The following is a 25,934-nucleotide window of genomic DNA, read 5'->3' as shown; positions in this document are numbered from 1 at the left end:
GGCACCTTGAGCACTGCCAAGGGTCACTCCTGGAGCCTAGGAATAGCCCCAGAGCACTGCCAGGTGTGATCCTGTCTCCTCCCCACAATAACATAGAATCTGTCATTATCACTGTTGCTGTCCTCCTGTTGTTGCTTGATTTGCTCAAGTAGGCACCAGTAACGTCTCCATTTGTTCCTATCTGCTCGCTCCAGGAACATGAAGTCAGAATTGTTGTTACTGTTTTTGGCATATGGAATATGCCATGGGATACTCTCAGTAGCTTGCCAGGCTCCCCGAGAGAGATGGAGGAATCGAACCTGGGTCGGCCTTGTGCAAGGCAAACGCCCTCCCGGCTGTGCTATTGCTCCAGGCCAATAACATAGAATAGAGAAGGAAATATCAGTAGTGCATATCACAATAGAGAGAAATAATGCTTCATGAAACAAGTTTCAGTTAAACATATGTGGGTGAACTGAGTCAGGAAATGATTCGTGTGTTTATAGGCTCAGAAATTGTAGCTAGAAAAATCGCTTGAAGCCTCTGGGTTAGGATGCCCTTAACTAGTCCAGTGATTAATACTATTTCTCTTTCATTTTACTTACTTTCTGGAGACCACTGGAGTGTTTGAATATCTAGGATGGTGTATTTAAAACATGCTGTATCACATACAAGCAGGCAGTGTGAAGGAGTGGTTTTACTATATGTTAATTCTATGTAGAGAGACGGTTAAAGGGATATTCCTGTCTTTTTATGTATAAATATGATTTTTTGATAATATGATGACTAGTAACATATTTGGTTTTTATTGCAGGAATCAAAGCCTATGGGTTTATGTGGTATTTGAGCTTCTTGGCACAGAAGGGGGCTAAAGGATGATGGTAAGTAGGTTACCTTAAGAAACTCACAGTATTTTGTTTTTTATTTTCCTCCTTTTCTTCCTTCCTTTCATCTACTTTTTAAAAAACTTATCTTTTTGATATAATATTGCTACATATGATATACTCAGTGGCCTTGCTTTAAAAAATTTTTTTATGTATGAGTACTGCTATTTTTTCAGCCATTGATTAAGCTGATTGAATTGAGCATGAACTCCACATTACTTCAAAAATAATTTTTTTTACATTAGATATCTGTGAGATAGGCCATTTCAAAGTTGCTCATAATTGGATTTCAATCCTACAATGGTCCAGTATCTATCCCTCCACCAGTGTACATTTCCCACCACCAATGTCCTGTTTCCTTACCACCATCCCCCAACCCCCAGCCTCCACGCCCACTCCCTCTATGGGAGGCCCTTTCCTTCTTTCTCCCTCCCTCCTTCTCCTTTTGTGCATTATGGTTTGCAGTACAGGTGCTAAGAGGTCATGGTATTTGTTCAGGGCATTTGGTATTTTTATCGGGACAGTCAGGCTGAAGTAGCTTTTCAGTTGGGTGGCAGCTTTTGGGTGTGGAAGTGACTGCTGAGGCTTCTGGAAGTACAGGGAGGTGGGGAGAGGTAGCCCATCCCGGCCCCAAGAAAGCCTGGAGATTTCAGTCACAAAACTCGCATACCAAAATTTTCAGCAGATTGTATCTTGGTGAGGTCTGTCCTGAGGTGGTGGAGTCATGCCAGGGTTATGGCAGCGATTTTGGATTGTGGAGGCAAGCAGCTGCTGGGGGTCCTGCTTGGCGAGGCACAGGTCAACCTTCCCCCCTCCAGTTTACTGTGGTCTGTTCAGCCTTGTGCAGGTCCGAGATTAACTGTGGCTTTTGATCTCTTTCGACATCTATTTATGGGTCTCTGAAATAAGACCAATAAATGAGCCTGTATAGCAGAGCTGGAGGTGGTTTGTGGGTGTGACTCCCATGTACCTAACTTTTGGCTGTTTAATTTCTTGGTAAACTTGGTCCCAAGTTGTAGGGGTCTGGCCAAAGACACAGCAGCAATTTTTGGGTCTCAGGAAGCCTGAAGTTACCATCAGGCTGCTGATGCACTCACCCCACAGGTACAGGTTGACCTGCTAGCAGCACCATACCCCGGGCCTTGCTTCTTAAACTGTGTCTCGTGACCCCATATTGGGCTGAATAACTGAATGTGAGGGTCTTAAAAAGATTTTTTCTAGTTGTGTAATGACCAAAAATCAGTTCAAGTGAAATGTATAATAAATCGAGGTGTTTGGGGCAGCTCTTACCGTGTTGCATTTCTTTGGCAAAAAGTGGTGGTGAGAAGAGAAAAAAATTTAAGAGCCCTATGTCTGGGTCACCTTTGTTGTAAAGGACAGTGATGAAGCGAACCGTTGTAAATGTGATATTCATTATTATAGTCCAGGCCAGCCTCGCTTGGCCAAGACGGGACTAGAGATGGAAGCCAGCTTCTTTATGTCTTATCAGTCACGCAATGCCAACTTGGCCGTTTCTGATTCCCAGGGGCTGGCCAGCTTTGAAAGCAGCACATTCTCCTCGTGGCAGGCAGAACCAGAAGCCAAGCTTGGGTGGTTTGTGAGTCTGGGATGGAACCCGAATGTGGCACAAGCCCCCAGAGAGCCTGGGCACACTGGACTTTCTCAGCAAGGTTTTCAGGCAGTTCTTAGAATCTTCTACGAGACTTCTCAGACAACAATGGAGTATAGTTATATGGGGAATCCAGTCTGCCTATTTAATTTTTGGAGGGAGGCCACTTCATTTGGGATGAGCATTAAAAAGGAAGATAATTTCAAAGTGATTTCTTAGCTCAGAGGCTGTGATTTGACTTCTGTCCCCCTCACCCCTTTTACGGAATGGCCTGGTATGGTATGTGTGTGCGTGGGAGAGGGGGAGGGTTTGAGTTCAGTTTGTAAATGAATTCTCTTCTAATTCCTATTTGTTCATTTAGTTATTGATTATCTTTAGGTTTGATATTGATAGGATTTTTTTTTTGAGGGGAGGTGCATACCTGGTGGTGATCAGGGATCTGTCCTGCAGTACTTAGGGGGACCATATGTGGCTCCAGGGGTTGAATTTGAGGCAGCTGCGTGCAAGATAAGCCCCGTTCCCTGTGTATTATCTCTCTGGCCAGATGGAGGAATCCTTTCAAGTGAATGGTCCAGCTTTGTGCAGTGTCAGTGTCGTAGCCAGTGAGGTTTATCCAAGGCATGATTATTGCTAATTGAAAATAAATAAATAAATAAATAAATAAAGTTAATGGTTCCGGCAGGAGCTCTGTGCTCTCCCTCCCTCCCCTCCCCTTTCCATCCCTCCACCTTCCACCCCTCCCCTCTTCCCCTTCCTCCTCCGCTCCGCTGCCCTCCCTTCCCTCTTCCTTCCCTCCACTTCCCTTTATGTCATTGCAAAAGGGACTTGGGTTGTGTCTGAGCTTGCCATGCTTATACAGTTTAGTTGTGATGCTTGCTGGGGATCCCACACTTTGGTTGTGGTATGTGCACGCAGGTGTGCTATGGATTGCGCACCTTTTTTGTGGTACCAGGGATCAAGCCTCTCTTGCAAAACACAGTACCCAAAAGAAGAGAGAGAGAACAAGGGGGAATACCCTGCCACAGAGGCAGGATGGGACGGGGGCGGGGGATGAGGGTGGGGGGGATGCTGGGACCCATGGGGATGGATGACGGGCACTGGTGGAGGTATGGGGACTTGATCATTGTATAACTGAAACCCAAGCACAAAATTTGTAAGCCTATAACTGTACCTCATGGTTTTTCACAAATAAAAAAAAGAAAAAAAAATTCAGTGCTGCCAGGATTACACTTAGTACGTGGGGTGGTACCAGGGACCATCAGGCGCCTAGTCTCATGCTCACCGTGCAGTCATGAGCTCCCCCTGAGCTGCCCTGGACCCTGGCTGGTCTTTTGTGGAAAATTTCTACTACTGCACCTTCAGGTTTGCTGCTCTCATTTGCAGCTTCTCTGATTCTCTGGTTAGCCCCTCTGTTAGCTCTCTAATTTTTACTTTTTGGGGGGATTGATTTTTGGGGCAAAACCCAGAGATACTCAGAGGTTACTCCTGGCTCTGCACTCAGGAATTACTTCTGGTCGTGCTCAGGGGACCATGTGGGATGCTGGATGTTGAATTCAGGTCCACTGCGTGCAAAGCAAGTGCCCTACCTGCTGTACTATCACTCTGGCCCCAAACTCTGTAGTTTTTGTTTGAACTTCATACTTTGTTGGAGTTTCCCTGGCCCTTTTACACTGCATTTAAACAAATGTTAATTTTGCTGTCGCTCTTCAGTTTTTCTAGTGTTTATTGGAATTTTAGTGTGTTTCTGATGTGCACAAATTAAAAATATGAAAGGCTTTCACATGAATTTAAGGCAGTGGTTCTTCCCTAAGAAGAGAGAAGGACATTTTATTTCTGGGCCTAGCAGTATTGTGGATGGAATTTTAAGAATCTGTAGAAGCTTTTATAAGATATAAACATAAAAATTTAGCAAGTGATGCTTGAAACTACTTCAAGATTATGAACAAATTTGTTAAGTGTGGCAGTGTTCAGCCATTTTTTAAAATCTGGGAGAGAGGTAAGTCGACCATTTTCAGGTCCAGGAGCAAGTCTCAGGACAGGTATTCTCCCCTCCGCCCCCATTTTATTAAAGCACCATGAATTACAAAGTTATTCATAGTGGGAATTTTGACATACAATGTTCCACCTGCAATCCCACCACCAGTGTCGGCTTCTCTCTACCAGTGTACCCAGGTTCCCTCTCCTTACCCTCTTCATTTAAAAAGATATTTTAGCACCAATCCCGTGTGTGCACGCCACCCCCCCACTTGTGTCCCTGTGTCACCTGGGACAGTGTGGTCCCTGTCCCCATCTGTCTGTAGGTTTTGCCATCTGAGGCCAGTCCATGAGTTCTTTGGTGATCCTCCCTGCGTTGCATGCCCTAAGAGTTGAACATAAGATTTCACTCAAGGCTTATGGTTGTGCACTTGCTTTTTCATGGAAACACAGAACAAGCCTCTGTAAGATCTCCTCAGGGTGCTAGGTGGCACACAGTGACTCTGGGTGCAAAGAGATTGAGTTGAAATCTTGTGGAAGAAAACAACTAGCAGGAGGCAGTTTTTGATACAGATGTCTGTAAGGCGAGGAAGTGTCATTCATTAACTGCTCCCACAACCCTGATGCTGGGCCAAAGAGAGGAAGAGGACGGGTAACTTGCTTTGCACGTGGGACGCTAGGTTCAGTCCTCATCTCTGTGTGATCCCCTGAGCACTGAGCTGAGAGAAACCCCTGAGTATCTTGGATCCTCAAACCAACTAGCCATCCAGCCAGCCAGGGACTGGAGCGATAGTACAGTGGGTAGGGCGTTTACCTTGCATGCAGCCACCTGGGTTTGATCCCTGGCATCCTGTATGGTCCCCTGAACACTGCCAGGAGCAATTCCTGAGGGCAGAGCCAGGAATAGACCCTGAGTGTCTCTGGATATGGCCCCCAAACCAACCAACAAAACAAACAAACAAAAACCCTAAAGCGTAAATCAAAATGTTTATTTATTTTTTTAAAGTTATTTTTTCATTTTATTTAAACACCATGGCTTACACAAAATTGTTCATAATGTAGTTGTGAGGGGCTTTTGAGGTTCCCAGTTCCACTACCTGAGTGACCTTCCCTCCACCATTGTCCCCATTTTCCAAACCACCCCCCCACACCTGCCTCCTTAACACAGTGATTTGTTTTGTATTGTTTGTTACAGCCAAGTGGCTGAAAGAATTATCAACAGTATTTCAGTAAAATTTGTGAAAATCGTTACATCTACACTACAGAGATAAGTCTTTGAGGATTTACTCGATTGAAATGTTTAGAACATCACACTTGGAAATTACTGATTCTTTCATAATTGGATTATTTAAAAGTGATTAGAATTTGATTTCTCACTGAAAAGAACTCATTTAACTTTTATTATGAGAGGCATCTGTGCTCTGGATTGAAGCATGCTTTTCACTCAAGAATTGAAGTTAGATGAATGTGAGAATTTTTGTCATTGAAGTTGTAGCCCAAGGATAATAACAAAGCATGGAGTTGGTTGCTTTTTTTTGGAATGTGTGTGTCAGTGTACAAAGTACAAAATGTGTACTTTCTTTTGTCGATTTTAGTTCCTGGAAACTCATTACTTTTTTTTTTTCTTTTTGGGTCACACCTGGCGTTGAACAGGGATTACTCCTGGCTCATGCACTCAGGAATTACTCCTGGCAGTGCTCGGGGGATCATATGGGATGCTGGAAACCGAACCCGGGTTGGCCGCGTGCAAGGCAAACACCTTACCCGTTGTGCTATGGCTCCAGCCCCACTCATTACTTTTTGAGGACTTGAGTTGAAAATGTAATGTATGGAATAGTGAATTTTATGATCTCAATGTATCTCTTAAGATTTTCTGTGGTTGTTTAATAGAGTCACCTAAAGAGAAGCTAAAAATTATAGGTCACATATTTGAACTTATTCATCTGGCCCAAAAGAAATCATGATATCCCTTTGTCAAAGTACCAAATCATAGATGCTAACATAATTTATGTTGAGCAAGCAGTCATTGAGAATCTAAGCAGAAGAAGGGGATTTACTGGTGTTATGTTGGTTGAAAAGCATGGACATAGAAGCAGGAAAGTAAAAGAGATGATGCAGGACTTTTGCATGGCGTGGAGCTGGTTCAGTGTCCTACAAGTGGATGAATTTCAGGGACTCTTAGGACTCATTCTTAGACCCACCTGGATATCCAGGGTGATGTCAGAGCAATGAAGGCAAGTAATTATTTAATTATTAGTTCTCTATTTTCTGTTTTGGATTGCCCTTTTGGTACTCAGGGGTTTCCGGGGCCTGCTTCTGAAGGTACTCAGATAGCTGGGCTGGCTGTTTAATGTTAGGGCTCTGGAATGTAGTGCTGCTGGGGACCTGCAGTGCCAGGGACCACCAGGGCCACACCCCAGCAGTGCTGATGCTGGGGCCCGCTAGGGCTACTTGCACGGGTGATGCTTACAAAACCTGTGGTGTTTGCATCAAATCTGGATAGGACACACGCAGCTACTATTTCTTAACCATGCGGGCCTGTATTTTAAAGATGTATCACATTCACTTCTGGAGAGGAGACGTTAGGTAGCCTTGTAGCACAGAGTTAGAGTCAAGAGAACAGTCTTGAATTCCTAACTCTTCTGGCTGGGCCGTTGGTCAGTTCCATCATGTGCATTGGAGCCCAGTTCCTATCAGGGAAGGATTTAGCTCTTGTAGTTTGCTCCTTTCTGGACATGACAAAGTTTTTTTTTTTTTTATTTAATCGTCCCCATCAGCATAAAAATACAGAATCACCAACATTAAATAACCTCAATTCATTTCTACTTTGTCATTGAAAAACTATGAAAACTAACCCTAAAATAAATAAAATTCTTGTTCTTTGCCCTTGACTCCATTTTCTCATTCAATTCTTGTTCTTTTTAGTCAGGATTTTGACCCCACTAAGAGGTGATAATGAGTTACTGATTTACTCATTTATTGTAACTGATTTATTGCTTCCCAGACAGTGCGAAGCTTCCCGTTTTTACGTTCTCCTTTACAAGCGAGTTCCCCCACCCCATGGGGCTTCTCTGTATACGTTCTTTCCCTCTCTGTATGCTTTTCAGGTTTTCTTTTGGGGATTGGGAAGATTGTACAGGAACCCTGGCTGGGGGTATGATTCTTGCTCTGGTTGTGAAAAATCCCGGGTTCAAATCGTGGGTGAAACCTGAAGGGCCTTTTCTTTGGCCCAGAAAGATGTACAGTGGGTAGGGTGCTTGCCTTGCTTTCATGTGGGTGAGCTGGGTTAAATCCATGGCACCCTGGACCAGAGTGATAGTACAGTGGATAGGGCGTTTGCCTTGCATGCAGCCGACCGAGTTCAATTCCCGGCATCCCAAATGGTCCCCTGAGCACTGCCAGTAGTAATTCCTGAGTGCAGAGTCAGGAGTAACCCCTGAGCACGAATGGGTATTACCCCCCCCCCCAAAAAAAAATCCATGGTACCCTGTATGGTCCCCGGAACTCGCCAGTAATGATCAAGTGACATGTTATTAGCACTGGAGGGGGTCATGTGACGTGAAATAAGTCAGAAGGAGAAAGAAAACAAATTGTATGATCTCATGTATGAGCTGTATAGAGAAGGAAGCCAGGAACAGACAAACCCAAATGAAAACAAGCCAGTGGATGACTCAGAGCTGGGGTTGTGGGGTAGGGATGGGGCAGGTCTATGGACAGCAGGGGACATGCTGATCCTTGGATGGTGGTTCTCGTGGGTTAACATGTACTTTGTAGGGCTGGAAAAACTGCACCATTACAACATGCACAGTGGAGAGCTATAGTGATAGTACAGTGGGTAGGGCTCTTGCCTTGCATGTGGCCGACCTGGGTTTGATTCCCAGCATCCTGTATGGTTCCCTGAACACAGCCAGGAATAACCCTTGAGCAATGCTAGGCGTTGCCCCCAAAGTAAAAACAAACAAAAAAACCCACCAAAACCAAAAAACACCCCCTCCCCCCATAAAACCCCCATACACAAATATGTAAACTACTGTTACTGCAATTGAAAAAAAGATTTTGTTTCAAATTGTCGTAAGTTTTTCTGAGATAACACTTCAGAATATTTTTCTTTGTGTTTAACTACTTGGAGTTTGTAGGGCCTTTGGAAGATTTGAGCTTAAATCTCTTATCAACTTTATTTGACACTATCAAAGGCATTAGTGAGATAGAGAGTGAAGTTTGAATAGTTCTGCAATTTAGATAATACTTTGTATCATGATAAAAAAAATGGCTTGGTGCGAGCTTCAGGCAACCACAAACTAATGTCCAAACTCCCAAAGCAGTGCAGAGAAGCCATAAAGGAAGAACTCAAAGAGAGAAGAGCAGCAGTGCTGGCAGATGTGGCAGAAGCTGGGAAAAGTATTTGCAAAGCCTGCCTGTCCTTTGCCAACTACAAGACCAAGATGACTGCCCTCCGATGTCCTGATGGATCTATCACATCTTCCAGAAGGGCAATGGAGAAGATTGTCCATGACTTCTACTTGGATATCTCCGATAGCCATGTCCACCTGCCCACATACCAAATTCCGCAGGATAGATACGTTGTTCCCAACATTCTCCCTTCCAAAATCTGACATGTCATTTCGTCGGTAAAGAAGCAAACAGCACCCACCCCAGACAAGGTCAGACCTGAACACCTGAAGAATCTGCCGTCATTACTCGTCAATACACTGGCTCGGCTCTTCACACACTACCTGTCTGAATGCAAGCTTCTGTCCCAACGGAAAACCAGGAGGACCGTTCTACTGTACAAGAAGGGAGGCGTCCATGACATTGGCAACTATCGTCTGATCTGCCTGTTGTCCATTATCTACACGCTGTTCACTTGAGTCATCCTGAATAGGATTGGCAGAGCAGCAGATGAAGACAACAATGTGAGCAAGTCAGGTTCCGAAAAGGATTCAGCATGATTGACCATATTCACAGTGACCAAACTCATTGAGGTTTCTCGGGAGTTCAAGATGCCGTTCTGTCTAACGTTCATTGATCTAAAAAAGGCCTTTGATTCTGTTGAGACTGAAGCGGTCATCAAAGCCCTAGCCAAACAGGGCGTTCAAACTCAGTATATCAGGATCCTCCGTGAGCTGTATTACGGATTCACGACCAGGATCACACCATCTACAAGGAAGTGATCATTGACGTAAAGAGAGGGATTCGGCAGGGTGATACCATTTCACCAAAACTCTTCAGTGCCACCCTCAAGAAAGTCTTGCGATGACTGGAATGGGAAGAAATGGGAGTGAAGATAGATGGTCGGCAACTACACCACCTCTGCTTCGCTGATGACATTGTTTTAATAACACCAAACGTTAGCCAAGCGGCACAAATGCTGGCTGACTTCAACCGTGAGTGTGGAAAGATGGACTGCAGCTGAATCTCACGAAGACAATGTTTATGAAAAACGGACTAGTTCCTGATGTTCCATTTGCTCTCAATGGAATGAACATCTCCAAATGCAGCAGTTATGTGTACCTAGGTCGTGAACTCAACATGATGAACGACCTGCACCTGAGCTATGCAGGAAGAATTGAGCAGCGTGGAACGCCTTCAAGAGCGTTGAGGAAGTTATTAAGAGGATGCAGAACCTCCAGCTCTGGGCACATCTATTCGACTCCACTGTTCTCCCTGCACTAACATACGCCTCAGAGACCTGGTTCCTACGAAAACAGGATGAGAACGCTATTTGGGTCTCACAAGAAGGAATTGAAAGAGCTATGCTTGGAGTATCATGCTTCACTCAAGTGAGAGCAGGAATCCAGAATTCCGACCTCTGTCAGTGATCGAGAATTAGGGATGCTGTCTCATTGGCCAAGGCGTCGAAAATCAGATGGGCCAGACACGTAATGCGGTTTGAAGATGACTGCTGGACTAGAGCTGTTACCGACTGGATTCCACGTGACATTGAAAGAATACGTGGCCACTCATCTACAAGATCTTCATCAAGACTTCTTCGTCAAGACCCTGAACAAACGGTTTGTGGCTCTTCCTGTTCCTGTAGCGAGCAGACGCCATTGGGCTACACTAGCACACGACAGGAGCAAATAGACGTTACTGGCGCCTGCTCGAGCAAATCGATGAGTAATGGGATATCAAGTGATCAACTGATAATGATAATTTCCCAGTTTTGATAATTATATAGGGGGTATCCTTGGCTAAAGGATGTGGACATCAGAAGTTTAAGGATAAGGGATACCATGACTGAAATTTATTTATTTTTATTAATTTGTAGTGCCAGGGATTGGGTCTAGGGCTTCCTACATGAAAAACATGTGCTTTACCACTGAGCTCTATTGTGCCCTGTACAATATTCCTCCATGTTTTTTTTGGGGAGGGGGGGAAGTTTGAGGCTATTTGGGGATTCTTTGTGTGGAATTTGTAATATTTTTGTAACTTGAATTTATTTTAAAAATCAAGAGAATGCCGATCTGTCTCCCCACGGACTTCATGTCACAGATAGCCCATTTGTTTATACGTTCTCTGTATGGCTGTTTTTGTGCAACATGGCCCAGTGGAGTGAATGTCATGAGACAGGATGGCTGCAAAGGCTTAAAAATAAACATTTAGGACCTGACTTAGCACATGATTTGCAGGCAAGGGCCGGAGTTTGCTCCCCAGCCCACATGAGCCCCTGGACCACCATCTGGTGTGACAACCCTCCCCCCCAGTGTGGGATGACCTTTAGCACAGGTAGGTGTGGCCCCTTAAACCTAATTAAATGAATAAATAAACACTTTCTTATTATTTGACCCTCTACAAATAAGTGTTCTGATCCTGGTTTTCTCGCGTAGTGACTTTTCTCTCCAGTTCATACTACTCGTGAGTGAGTTCCTTCGAGCTCGTGCTATCTTTTCTTGTGCGTCCTCTCTGAGGAAGCGAGGAAAATCAACCAGTAGATGAGGAGAACCTAAAACGGCACGAACAGAGTCACACAGAATAACGCCAGCACACTGGAAGTGGCAGGAGGACTTCATCCTCCTGTTTATAGAGACCGTAGAAGCCTTTTCCCCATAAGTACGTGGCTTGTAAAAATAAGTGGTTTTCATTTAGCAGTCAGCAGGGAGGCAATTTCCTTTATGCTGTTGGTCCTCACTTTCCCAAGGACATATAATATGAATAATATAATTTTTGGGGGGTATACTTGGAAATGCTCAGGGCTTACCCCAGCTCTGTACTTAGGAATCACTCCTGGCGGCCTCAGTGGACCATCTGGGGGATTGTACTGGGTCAGCCACCATGCGAGGCAAGTGCCCTAACGGTACTGTCTCCAGCCCAAGTAATGTGTTTCTATTGTTAAATTCACATATCTGTGTATGGACACACAAAAGCATACATGGACATTTCAGCACACATTGTGTGCAGTCCTTTAAAATCGTAGTTTAAGTTAAGTCAGTTGCAGGTGAATTATCATTTAGCTCCTAATTACTTGGAGATTAAGTTCTGCAGTAGAAATTTACCAAGTGGAAACTTACTGCCGCCATCTCTCTTGGACAGAGAAAGGATCTTCTAAACAGATTGCAGTTTGAGAGGGCTTTCAGGGGGAAGTGTGACCGTGTTTGTAGGACTGGAGCGCATTAGTGCTGAGGCTGTCCTGGCTGGTGGGCATTGGGGCAGAAATGGGTGCCCAGAAGGTTTGTGCTCCCAGGACGCCTGCTCAGACCGTAGGTTGAAATCATTCATTTTTGCTATTTTTTTGTTTTTGGGGTCACACCTAGTGATGCTCAGGGGTCACTCCTGGCTCTACACTCAGGGATTACTTCACTGGGTTGTCGGGGATTGAACCTCGGTCAGCTGTGTGCAAGACAAGTGCTATCCCCAATGTACTATCGCTCCAGCCCCTAACCTTTTATTTCCAAAGCTACAAAACTCAGTTTTGTGAATTTTACATGAGACCTGCAACTCTGTTCCCTGGCGTTAAGCATGTTTCCAGTTCTCGATTAGAGTGAAGTTTTGCCCATGTGAGAAAAAGTTAGAAATAGCGAATTAACCTGCCAGGAGTATCTTCTTTCTTTCTTTCTTTCTTTCTTTCTTTCTTTCTTTCTTTCTTTCTTTCTTTCTCTCTTTCTCTTTCTTTCTTTTGCTTTTTGGGTCACACCTGGCAATGCACAGGGTGTACTCCTGGCTCTGCACTCAGGAGTTACTCCTGGTGGTGCTCAGGGGACCATATGGGATGCCAGGGATCGAACCCAGGTGGGCTGCATGCAAGGCAAACGCCCTACCCACTGTGCTATCGCTCCAGCCCTGCCAGGGGCATTTTCTATGTCGGCTAAGCTGCCGTTTTCTTTCTCTGCACACAGGCTTCATTTCAGCGCTCCAACAGCCACGACAAAGTGCGGAGAATCGTAGCAGAGGAGGGGCGCACCGCACGGAACCTCATCGCTTGGAGCGTGCCTCTGGAAAGCAAAGAGGATGAAGGTGCGTGTGACACTCAGTTTGGGTCCAGTTAGAGCTCCTGCTTTGAGGGGGCAGGTCTGGGCTCAGCCCCACAGCGGGCATGACATTCCAGGCACTGCTGGGGAGCAGCCCCTGCCCTCCCCCCGAACTCTGCCAGGTGTGTTCCCCTCTCCCAACAAAAGCAAAACCAAAATTAATTTCAGTTTTGTAAATTAGAGGATTTCTTTAATTCTAGATAGAAAACGGATGAAGAACTGTTTAATAACTTGGGAAAATTAGTGTATATTAAATGAGAAATAATGAAAAGATATTTTATCGATTTGGGAGCCAGAGAGATAGTACAGTAGGTCAAGCACTTGCTTTGCAGGTGGCTGACCCAGGTTTGAAACCTGGCATCTCATATGGTTCCCCAAGCACTGCCAGGAGGGATTCCTGAGTGCAGAGCCAGGAGTAACCTCTGAGCATCACATTGCGTGTGATCCAAAAACCAAAAAAAAAATATTTCATTAATTTTAATCATCTGAAAATCCAAATAGGTCATCTCACAGAGCTTAAGAGATTAAATGCAGTTAGCTCTTATCGTTGCTAAATAAATGCATCCATCATTATTGTCACCAGCATCCTTGTCACAATAAGGACCTTCAGTTTATTTGCTTGCTAAACTCAATATTTTGGGTCACTTTAACCATTTCTTACATGACTTTTCTTATTTGTAGTAGGCACAGTTGCTTTATTTTTTAATTTTAATTTTTTTAAATTAAGACTTTGTGATTAACAAAGCTATTATTCATAGTTGAGTTCTCTGTGTACCATATTCCAGCACCAGTTCTGCCACGAGTGTCCTCTTCCCTCCACCACGAATGACAAATCATTTTTACTACGTTTTTTCTTTTTATTTTTGGGCGACACCTAATGGTATTGGGGTGTAGATGGTGGGGTTATTCCCTGTAGTGCTGGGGACCCTTGGGGCCAGGGAAGATATATTCTAACCCTTTGAGCCATCTCCCTTGTCCTTTTATTGCTTGAAAGAATTGGTTTTGTGAGAACATTGTTTCTCTGTTTCAGATAGGAATAAAATTAGCTCTGTTATATTGTGGCAGGCAGGTTTTTGGGGGTAAGTTTTAGATAGAGATTTTTTTTCCCCTTACATTCTTAAGAAAGCAATAAAGTTTGGTTTTGAAGAATTTACATGGATTTACCATGGCAAGGTACAATTTAGTTTAATGGTTTGGAAAATAAAAAGTAGGGGCCAGGGAGATAGTATAGCAAATAAGGCAAGGAAGGCACTTGGCCTGCACGTGGCAACCCAGATTTGTTCCCCAGCATCTCATGTGGTCCCTGAGCCTGGTAGGAGCCAGGACTAGGCCCTGAACATACCAGGAATGTCCCCCAAAACAAAAATCAAACAAATAAGAAAGTAAGCAAGTCAGTGTATTTTTGTAGGTATTACTGCCTGCTCAGAAAGCAAAGTCTTTCTCCTCTATCCCTTCGCTTTAATGATTAGCACCCATGTGAGCTCAGCCTAGCTCCCAGGGCTCCAGGGGATTGGATGGGGAAGAGGAATAGGCTGTTCCAGTGTGCCAGAGACCTACTTGGCCTTCCGGAGTCCACCTTCCTCTGGCTTTGTCTGATATCTCTTCCTGGCTGCATTTAGGTATTTTGGAGAAATTGGCTGTTTTCCTCTTCAGTGCGACATAGTTGGCAAATGACGTAGATTTGTCTTATTACTAGTGACGTCAACTTTCACTGCTTGGCTAAATAATTGATTTCTCTCCCCCCCTTTTGTAATTAATACCTAATTTTCTGATAAGATAATTGAAAACTCTGGGCATATCCTGATTCTCTTCAAATGGTCCATCCACTACTTTTAGCTTCTGTTGATAATTCTTTGCTTTCTAAGCTAATATTCTGGTTGATGCAAAATGGTGACTTGCTATCCATCTCGCTTTTTCTACGTTTGTTAGTTGACGTTCTAATGTTCATAAGAGACTCCCCCTTTTGGTGGCTATACGTATTCATTTAGATTTATTTAAGCTAGTTATTTACTAGCTTACATTTAAATTGGTCCTGGTTTCTCACTAAATGGATTATTATTCATTATTTTTTTGATCCCTACATTGTTCTAGATTTTTCCAGAAGTCAACCGATTAACCTGTTTCTTTTTTTTTCAGTATTAATTTTTTTTAATTTATTTTTTTTTTAATAGTGAGACATCATGAGGAACAGTTGCAGACTTACACATTTTTGTGCTTGGGTTTCAATTACACAACGATCAAACACCCATCCCTCCACCAGTGCGCATTTCCCACCACCACAGATCCCAGTATCCCTCCCACCCCCAGCCCCCATCCCACCCTGCCTCTGTGGCAGGGCATTTCCCTCTCTCTCCTTTTGAGTGTTGTGGATTGCAAAAGAGGCATTGAGTGGCAATCATGTTTGGTCGATAGTCCACCCCCAGCATGCTTCTCCCATCCTGGGAGGATCCTCCCAGCACCCTTTATTTGGTGTTCCCTTCTCTTTCTGAGCTCCCTTTCCCCCTAACATGTGTGGTTGGCCTCCAGGTCATTGAGTAAAATTCCTGGTACTAATCTCTGCCATTCTTGGGTGTTAGTTTCCTATTTTGTTACTTTATGTTCCCCAAATGAATGCAATCTTTCTATGCCTATCCCTTTCTTTCTGAGTCATTTCGCTTAACATGGTACTTTCCATGTTGTACCACTTGTATGTAAATTTCATGACTTTGTCTTTTCTAACAGCTACATAGTACTCCATTGTGTAAATGTACCAGAGTTTCTTTAACCAGTCATCTGTTCTCGGGCACTCAGGTTTTTTCCAGATTCTGGCTATTGTAAAGAGTGCTGCAATAAACAGACAATTGCAGATGTCACTTCGGCTATACTTTTTTGCCTCTCTGGGATATATTCCCAGGAGTGGTATTGCTGGGTCAAATGGGAGCTCAATTTCTAGTTTTTTGAGAATCATCCATACTGTTTTCCAAAAGGGCTGAACCAGTCGGCATTCCCACCAACAGTGAAGGAGTGTCCCTTTCTCGCCACATCCGCACCAGCACCGGTTGCTTTTGTTCTTGTGGATATGGGCCAGTCTCTGTGGTGTGAAGTGATACCTCATTGTGGTTTTGATCTGCATCTCCCTGATGATTAATGATGTGGAACATTTTCTCATGTATCTTTTAGCCATTCAGATTTCTTCTTTGTCAAAGTTTCTATTCATTTCATCTCCCCATTTTTTGATGGGGTGGAATGTTTTCTTTTTGTGGAGTTGAACCAGTATTTTGTATATTCTTGAAATTAACTCCTTATCAGATGTGTAGTTGGCGAATATCCTTTCCCATTCTGTAGACTGTCTTTGTATTTTGGTCACTGTTTCTTTTGAGGTGCAGAAGCTTCTTAGTTTAAGATAGTCCCATTTGTCTATCTCTGTTTTCACTTGCTTGGCCAGCGGTGTGACATCTTTGAAAACACTATTAGCTTCTGTGTCATGAAGGGTTTTGCCAACATTTTCCTCAATGTATCTTATAGATTCCGGTCTGATGTTGAGGTTGTTAGCCTGTTTTTTGCTAGGCTCTTTTTCCTTTTTTCAGTGGAGATCCACCTTGCAGTGCTTGGTCCCCATGAGGGCCTGGTGGCACTCAAGACTACCCCCAACAATGATGGGGGAGGGAGTACATGTGTACCGGGGTCCAGCTTAATGCCTTGCATGTTCTAGGCACATGCTCTGCCCTTTGAGTTCTCTCCTGGGTCTAGTCTGTTATTATTTTATTTTTGAGAATACTCTTAGCTAACTACCAAGACACATTATTTTCTCAGAAGGTTACATATCAGATTCATATTTTCTGCTTTGTACATTGAGAGTCCAGAACCATTTGTAGTTGACCTGGGCTGTAACTGAGAGACATGCTTCTAATTTTACTTTTTTCCATATGGAAATCAAGTTCCTCATTGCAGAACTCACCCAACATCACTTACTTTTCTCCAGTGATTTGCAGTGTGACTTTTGATGTAGATTCAATGTCCACATTTCCTCATATTCTATTCCAGTAGTCTATTTATCTAACTCATTTGACTGCCACTTTTTTTTCATCATAAAAGCATTTTAATATTTAAAACTATGGGCTTGGAATCTTCTCCAGGGCTTCTGGGTATTTTTTTAGAGAGCAGTTATTTTGAGTCACACAAACTACTAGAGGCAGATTATTAGAAGGGGAAATTATATTTATTTTTGTTTAGGACATAATTGACATACAAATGAATGTTTTTAAAATTTAGTTTATTTAGTAGCTAAATTTTTCATAAGGAGCGTTCTGTTTATTTCTTTGAGAAGGAACATTCATGTTCTTTCCCCTCAATTTTCTTCTGTTCTTTCAATTGTTTCTTCTGGTACTTGTTTGAAGCTGGTCATTTCACTTGTTGTTCTAAGAAACCTACTCTTGGCATTTTTCCTCATCATGCCAGGCTGAGTAAAGGATGGTTTAGGTGAGTGTTGCATTCCCTGCCTCCCCTTCTGAAGCAGGAAGGAGCCCCCACCCCACCCCCCACCCTCGGAGGGATATCCTCAGTGTCTGTGTATAGTTATGTGATTTCCATTTTTACTTCTTTTGTGACCTTCATGGTTACTTCTCAGAGAGAAAAGTTATTCTGTTGCACGTTATAGAATATTCTTGATTTGGATTGTTCTCAAGAAGCTTGCCTATAAAATGATAGTTGATGTTTTTCCTATTTAAAAACAGTGAGAAAGAGGTGGTTAGTCAAGATCCACTCTGCAGTGCTTGGGCCCTATTTTTTTAGTCTTTCTAAGATATGAAAGACCCCAAGAAAACCACTCTTTCCTTTTCTTGTTTGTTGTTGATTTTGGTTTTTAGGCCACATCCATTGATGATCAGAGCTTACTCCTGGCTCTGTTCTTAGGCCTCACTCCTGGTGGGCTTGGGGGACTGTATGGGGTGCTGGGGATCAAACCTGGCCTGACCATGCGCAAGGCAAGTGCCTTACTCACCGTACTATTACTCTGGCCTCAAAACTTCCATTTCAAACTAAAGGAAAAACCAACCAACCAGTCAACCAGCCAAAACATCGTGTTCCATAAACCTATTTAAAACAAAAATACTGAGGTTCTGTATGACTAAACAGTTGTTTCACTGTAGAAAATTTGAGTTTCCAGACTTGTATTTAAGAAGGCAGATGTCACCGACTTGATCTTTCTTTCTTTCTTTTTTTTTTTTTTGAAAGAATAGCTTTCCACGCCTGGCAGTGCTCAGAGTTTACTCCGGGCTCTGTGCTCAGGCATCAGTCCTGTGGAGCTTGGAGGAACCATATGGGGTGCCAGAGATTGAACCCGGCTTGGCTGTGTGCAAAACAAGTGCTTTACGTGCTGTATTATTGCTCTGGATTCTTGATCTTTCTTTTAAATTGTCAGAACATCTGACTTTTAGAGAGCTGAATAATTCCTGTTATAAGAGAGTTATTCAATAAAAGCAATCTCCGGGACCTTGGTAATAGATTTGTTTATTTATTTTTTTATTTTTTTATTGCATCTGTAGCTCATGTGGACCATGTATGGATTATACTGATTATAGTCCTCATCAAGAGATTAAATGCCTGAATAATTTATGCAGATCGATTTTCTTTGTTGATCTATATATTTATCTATTTGTTCTTGCCTTTTAAGGAAAATCGAAATGTCAAGCTGGTGGAAAATCAAAGAGGACACTTCAGGGTACTCATAAAACTACTAAGCAGGTACAACTTTTGACTTTTAGCATTTTTCCCTATGCGACATATCCAGTGGTGCTGGGGTGTGTGTGTGTGTGTGTGTGTGTGTGTGTGTGTGTGTGCGCGCGCGCGCGCGCAGTGCTGGCAGTCTAATGCAGACCTCACACATGCTAGACATGTGCTCTCTCTTGAGCAGTAACCCTGGCCCCTATTGACTTCTTTTGGGGGGGTTGGGAGAAGCTCTCCAAATGTGCCCAGAAGCCTGAGGGCTACCTTTATATTTTTAGGGGGCTATCATACCTGGTGGTGCTCAGGGCTTACTCTTGGCTCTGTCCTCAGGGGTCACTCCTGCTGGTACTTGGGGACCATACGGGGTGCTGGAGATCGAATAAGCACCTTAAACTCTACACTGTCTCAAGCCCCAAGGGCCACTTCTAATGATAATTACCAATATGCAGCTGGGCCTGAAGATTCCATATTCCATGCCATATGGAATCACAGTGGTGCTGATGAAGCATTCTTCCACATGTCCCCTGGGAAATTTGCCTGCTGAACCTGAAGTTTGGCAGAAGGGTGCCGATGGGGCCGCTAAATCTACTCTTGGGTGCTAGCTGTGATGAGGGCCACCGGGACGCACCTGGGCAGTACCGAGGAGCGACCAGGCCTCACCAGGGCAGAGCTGAGGAGCCACGGGGCTCCATGTGGCAGGATTACTGGAGACTGAACTTGGGGCTTATGCACACAAAACGTGTGTTTGATCCCTTTGAACTGTGTTTCTGGCTCTGTTTTACAGAATTTTAATTAGAATTGTAAAATGTAAATTTTCCATGTTTTGAAAACTGTTTATTATAATCTTAAACATTTCTTTCCTCTTTTTCTCTTTTTTCAGTGCTGGGGTCACCTCTCCCTTGCTAGGGGCACCCCTCTCTCCTCTCCTTTCTCCTTCCCTTTTCTTTCTTTCTCTCTTCTTTTATCTTCCTTCCTTATGACATTTTAAAACTTTACAGATATATGTAAAGTACATAAATATATAAAATAGTAAGTACCTAGTTGTACTCACCCAAGTGCTCAGATCACTTCACAGGTATAAATTTATTTGCTTTTCATAACAGCCTTTTGATGCATATTATACATACATTTACAAATTAGGAATCAGAGGTAGAGGTTTTTTTTCATCTTGCCACTAAGTCATACAGATAAGATTTCAACCCAAACCACCAATTCTGTGAGTTAATTATGCGTGTTAATTAGGCTCTTTGGCAGTGCTTGGGAGACTCCGGGCCCTTCCCTGTCGTTCTCAGTTGCCTGAGCCTAATGCCAGGACCTGAGGATGAGGTGCTGCTCGGAACCTGCAGTGCTGGGGTTATCCTGGCCACCTGGTGTTGCTCAGGGGGCTTGCAGGGGGCACCCTGTGATACTCAGGTGATCAGGGCTGACCACAAGGCAGATGCTTCCGCCCCTTTCCTGTCCTTCCAGCCCCACTTGTTTGAATTCATTGATGATCATCTTTGTTGGTATAATGAAGTGTTCAGGTGTAGGATGGTAAAGGTATGTTGACTCTAAAATATTTTCAAATTGCTCTACTACTAAAAATTTTTTTTCCAGCTTCCAAAGCAGTGCCCAGGAGGCCTAGGAGCTGCTTCCATGGTGATTTGCCTCCAGACCTGTGGTCGGGGCCTGGGGCAGAGAGCGTGGGGGGTTACCCCGGCTGACCCACCCTGGTTGGGAGCCTCCTGGACCAGCACCTGGGTCAGCTACATGCAAGACATGAGTTTTAATCCCTGTGCTATTTTTCTGACCCCCTATTAAAACTTCAAAATACACAAGTGCACTGTATTAATTTTTTTACAGCTATTATTGTATTAGCTTTTTAATCCATTTTCTGATTTTCCATGAACTTTTCATATATATTATTTTAGATCGTGTTATCACATATTCCAGTTTATAGAATGTAACTATAAAACTTAATTTCAGGTGAAAAAAAATGTCAAGCTGCTTTTGTGAGTTCATAAACAACCCCTCATGCACATCAGTGATAAAATACTTTAAAAAAAAGCTTCTAAAAATAAGTGAAATACTTCCGAGGATCAGACATTAAATACACACTGCCAGCTGAGTGCATTGAGCACACAGACTTAATGGATAGGGGAGACTGAAGTGCTCTGAGTGTAGTGAGGAGATGGACAAGCTTATGGCATAAAACCTTGGATTCATGCAAGGTTCTATTTTAGGAGGAGAAAAAGCTACTGTCTGCTTGAGGCTGTGGCCTGTCACAGCTGGAGGGAGTCGATCTCTGGCTGAGGACTGAATGGACTTCTTTTATTTTTCCTTCTCTTTGGGTCACACCTGGTAGTGCTCAGGGCTTACTCCTGGCTCTGTGCTCAGGGATCACTCCTTCCTGGGCTCCGGGGACCACATGGGGTGCTGGGGATCAAGCTGCAGTGGACTGTGTGCATGTATCTTACCTGCTATACTGTTGCTCTGGCCCATTGCATGTACTTTACTGTCAAGCCATCGCCCTCCCCTGAACCTGCCGTATTCTTGAAGGGTAAGAGCTGTAAGAAGCCAGTAAAATGCCAAGTCCTTTTGTTCTTTTGGGCTGCAGTGATAGCACAGTGGGTAGGGCGTTTGCCTTGCACGAAGCCGACCCGGGTTTGATCCCTCCGCCCCTCTCAGAGAGCCCGGCAAGCTACCGAGAGTACCCTGCCTGCATAGCAGAGCCTGGCAAGCTACCTGTGACGTATTCGATTTGCCAAAAACAGTAACAACGTGTCTCACAATGGAGACGTTACTGGTCCCTGCTCGATGGGAGGACAGTGCTACTTTTTTTTTAAATTTATTTTTATTAGTGAGACATCATGAGGTACAGTTGTAGACTTACAAATTTTTGTGCTTGGGTTTGTTTATTTTTGAGCCACACCCAGCAGTGCTCAGGGCTTAATACTGGCTCCACATATCAGGAATCACTCATGGTGGTGCTCAGGGGACCATATGGCGTGTGGAGATAGAACCCAGGTCAGCTGAATACAAGACAAACGCCCTAGCCACTGAGCTATCTCTTTGGTCCCAAAGGGCCGGGTGATTTGAGTCATGTACAAATGAATGCATGCCACAGCAAATGCACAGATGGGCGAAGATGAGTATTTATGAGAATTCTGTATGATTAACTTAAGTTAAGTTGTATGATTAATCAGAGCACAGAGCCAAAAGTAAGCCCTGAGTACCACCTGGTGTGGTGTGGACCTCTTTCCCCATGACTCCACCCACCTCCGCACCCACAAAAATTGCAGGCTTTAAATGAAAATCCATTTCCCAGAAGCTTTTTACTTACATTTTTTTCATGTTTTATTTGCCCAGAATGCTGGAGTCGACTGTAAAATACCTCCATCTACAACTGGAGAGAAGCACTTTGATAAAAGCCCCATTAAAACAAGGCACCCTCGGAAGATTGACCTGAGAGCCCGGTACTGGGCGTTTCTGTTTGATAATCTTCGCCGAGCCGTGGATGAGATCTACGTGACTTGTGAATCAGATCAGAGTGTGGTGGAATGTAAGGTGAGACTTGCCTGGTGGATTTGCGATGCTCTCAGGCCGGAGATTTGTCTGAGGGCAGAGCGCAAGCCTAGCAGACGTGAAGCCCCGAGTTCCAGCCCTGCCGCCACACAGCAGAAAAGACCAGAAAGGTCGAATAATGTAACCCATAAAATTATGCGATCCATTTGAAGCCCATGTTAGTGGCACCTGTGCGACTTGATCACGTTCCTCACTTTTTCTGGGGTTAGTGACTGGTAAGCTTTTCATTTCATTCCCTTGGCAATGAAATGAACAATTGTTCTTTTGATCTGTGCACTGAAATCAGCCATATGGCTCGGACTTGTTTTTCCACCCCCAGCTTTATGGAGATTTAATTGACAAAAATTAAGGTCTGTAACTGTTAGGATTTGTTATATGTTTACATTGTGAAATGTTTACTACCATTCACATGCTGGTTATGCTATCATTCACAAAGTTAACTTTTTTGGGGGGATGTGAGAATACTCAAGGCACTTCTTGGTTCACAAATTTCAAGTGTTTAATACTATCATATGCACTAGGCTGTCCAGTGGTGGGCTTCAGAGACTCAGAGCATACTGTCTGTGACTATAAGTTTGTCTTCCATCAGCAACTCCTGTTTTGCTTGTGTGTGTGTGTGTGTGTGTGTGTGTGTGTAGGAGGGCTGTTCGCTTTTGGGCTACACCTCGCAGTGCTCAGGACTTACTATTGTTCTGGGCTCGGGGATCACTCCTGATGGGTCTCAGGGAGCCACACGGGATGCTGGGGATCGAACCCCAGATAGCTTTGTGCAAGGCACATGCCCAGTCCCTCTGCCTAGTACCTCCTTGTTTCCCTGGCCCAGACCCCACACTTTCCTCAGCTTCTGCGAGTGCCGGGGTGCCATGGTCACGGTTTCCAAGAGTATTCTTGCTGTTGTTTCTTTGGCGATTGTCGTTGCTTGTATACCTGATGATGTGCCTTCTTGTTCTGTGCAAGAGTTGGTAGACGGCTGTATTGGTATGTAGTCCTGGGCCAGAAACCCTAGGTTGGCTTGATGCTCTCACACGCCCTCCCTCACTCTCCTCTCTCTCCTGTAGGTGGCACCCGTGAGATTCTTACATTCTTGGGTTTCCTGTTTAATGTCTTTAATCCCTGAGATACTGATCACTCGGGTCTGGGAGAAGTGAGATTGATGGCTAACCATAACAGCCCTGGGTGGGATGGGGATGTCATTGCAAGGTGTGTTTTCTGATTTCAGATAGCCTCGTGTTTGTCATAGGATATGAAACAGACTCATAATACAGTCTGTCTTTAAACTAACTACAAAGCCTGGCCTTTTAAGCACAGGCAAAACTAGATTACTTCATAGCGAATAAAATTATTTGGATAAAGACCAGAGTGATCGCTCTCCTAGAAACTTACACAGGTTCTGTTTCTCTAGTGAGCACGGTTAAAATCCTGGATTTGTTTTTTAGCTTTTGAAGTGTGTGGTATCACCAGTCCCCACCCCAGTTAGGGTGCTTGGTGGCTTCCAGGTCTGCACCCAGCAGTGCTTGGGGGTCATGTAGTGCTGGGGTTTAAGCCTGCGCCGGGTGCAGCAGGGTCTGCACCCTAATTACTATACTTTGTCCTACCCCCTACAAATAAATTTCAAACTCTCAGATTTTTAAAAAAATTTTCCTACCCCCTGAAAATAAATTTCAAACTCTCAGATTTTTAAAAATTTTTTCTCTCCGTATGAACTTTTGAGCATCTTGAACTTTTGAGCAACTTTTGAGTACAAAGAACATAGAATACATCTCTACTCTAACTTTATCAAATTTTTCTTCATTTTTGTTATCTACAACGTGCATAACCAATTCTGGCTGCTTTTCACCCTTCACAAAGCTCTGGGTGGAGGAATGACGGACCACACTGCCTTCCAGCCAAGTCCAGCTTTCTTGATTCCAGACTCAGAGCCAGGCATTCTTTTTTTTTTTTTTTGTTTTGCTTGTGGTGCCCAAGGCTTACTTCGGCTCTGTGCTCAAGGAGCATTCCTGACGAGCACTTGGGAGACCATCTGGGGTGCCATGGGTTGAACACGCGGCTGTGTGCAGGTCAAGTGCCCTACCCACTATACTATTGCTCTGTCCCCAAGGAACCAGACTTTTTTTTTTTACAGTGCTGTCTTTTTTTTCTTTTTTTTCAAATTTTTATTAGTGAGACACCATGAGGTACAGTTGTAGACTTACATATTTTGTGCTTGGGTTTCAATTATACAATGATCAAATACTCATCCCTCCACCAGAGCCCATTTCCTACCACCACGGATCCCAGTATCCCTCCCACCCCCCATCCCCCCCATCCCACCCTGCCTCTGTGGCAGGGCATTCCCTCTGTTCTCTCTCTCCTTTTGGGTGTTGTGGTTTGCAAGAGAGGCATTGAGTGGCAATCATGTTTGGTCTATAGTCTACTTTCAGCATGCTTCTCCCATCCTGGGAGGATCCTCCCAACACCCTTTATTTGGTGCTCCCTTCTCTATCTGAGCTACCTTTTGCCCTAGCGTGTGTGGCTGGCCTCCAAGCCATGGAGCAAAATTCCTGGTACTAATCTCAGCCATTCTTGGGTGTTAGTCTCCTATTTTGTTACTTTATGGAACCAGACATTCTGATCACAGTTAGCCCGACACATCTCTGTAAAAACACCTTTTTTTAAAAAAAATAATAATAATTTTTATTAGTGAAACACCATGAGGTACAGTGGTAGACTTGGGTTTCAGTTATACAAGATCGAGTACCCATCCCTCCACCAGTGCCCATTCTCCACTACCAATAATCCCAGTAACCCTCCCACCCCCACCCCACCCCCCCCACCCTGCCCTGCCTCTGTGGCAGGGCATTCCCTTTTGCTCTCTCTTTCCTTTAGGGTGTTGTGGTTTGTAATAGAGGTATTGAGTGGCCATTGTGTTTGGTCCATAGTCTACTCTCAGCATGCATCTCCTATCCTGAGAGAATCCTCCAAACACCCTTTATTTGGTGTTCCCTTCTCTAATCTGAGCTGTCTTTTCTCCCAGCACGTGCTACCAGCTTTCAGCTGAAAAACACCTGTCTTAAATGTCATTTCTTCATCCAATCTTTTGTTATTTGTAATCACAAAATCAGAGGATTTGCCAATCTGACTGATCTGTTGAGTAAACAGATATCCAGGCCCACATGATTTTTTATGGAGGAAATTATATAGAAAATGAAGTCCAATGGTGTTTCCTACCACCAAGTGTTAACTCACTGAAGTATCAGGATGGGATTTTGATTAAAAAAAAAAGATTTTTCTTTAAACATCAGAAGCTTTTCATGCTGACAGTGATAATGCTCATTGTGATAATCAAACCATAAAAATCTGATTCCTCCAGTTACTATTAATCACTGTAAGATAAACATTAATCACTGTGAGGTAAACAGTCACAAAGTTGTTCATGATCGGGTTTCAGTCATACAGTGTTCCAACACCAGCCCCTTCACCAGTGTCCATTTCCCACCACCAATGTCCGCCTGCCTCTATGGCTGGAACCTGTTTTTCTCTTTCTCTTTCTCGCTCCTCCTTTTGGCTGTTGCAGCTGCGAAGGAAGCCCAGCTGTTGCCCTAGTGGGAGAACAGCTGACATCTGGGGCTGTCTGAGCCCTGCTGTCCACTTCCACAGTTAGGCATGGTGAAACTTATGTCTGACCGAGAGCCTCCCTCCTTTCTCTGATCACAGATCCTCCAGAGTTTCCTTTCGCTCTGAACATCAACCTCCTCATCCTGATCCAAGTACGTCTCA

The 25,934-nt window shown here is 43.9% G+C and overlaps 1 protein-coding gene and 1 pseudogene across 1 annotated transcript in view; both read left to right on the top strand.

The window, feature by feature from the left end:
- The first annotated feature begins 792 nt into the window (after positions 1-792).
- SCAPER (S-phase cyclin A associated protein in the ER) overlaps positions 793-25,934 on the top strand; it is a 377,689-nt gene continuing 352,547 nt past the window's right edge. Inside the window, exons 1-4 of the mRNA XM_056128752.1 lie at positions 793-860; positions 12,780-12,897; positions 18,562-18,632; positions 21,963-22,160. Of these exons, the coding sequence (XP_055984727.1) occupies positions 855-860; positions 12,780-12,897; positions 18,562-18,632; positions 21,963-22,160 (393 nt within the window). The 5' untranslated portion in view covers positions 793-854. The remainder of the gene's footprint in view (positions 861-12,779; positions 12,898-18,561; positions 18,633-21,962; positions 22,161-25,934) is intronic.
- Positions 3,046-3,128, top strand: LOC130036897 (uncharacterized; annotated as a pseudogene).

The sequence above is a fragment of the Sorex fumeus genome, unplaced genomic scaffold, assembly GCF_029834395.1.
Source record: "Sorex fumeus unplaced genomic scaffold, SorFum_2.1 ptg000067l, whole genome shotgun sequence".
Taxonomy (NCBI): domain Eukaryota; kingdom Metazoa; phylum Chordata; class Mammalia; order Eulipotyphla; family Soricidae; genus Sorex; species Sorex fumeus.
This window is presented reverse-complemented; position numbering and strand designations above follow the sequence as displayed.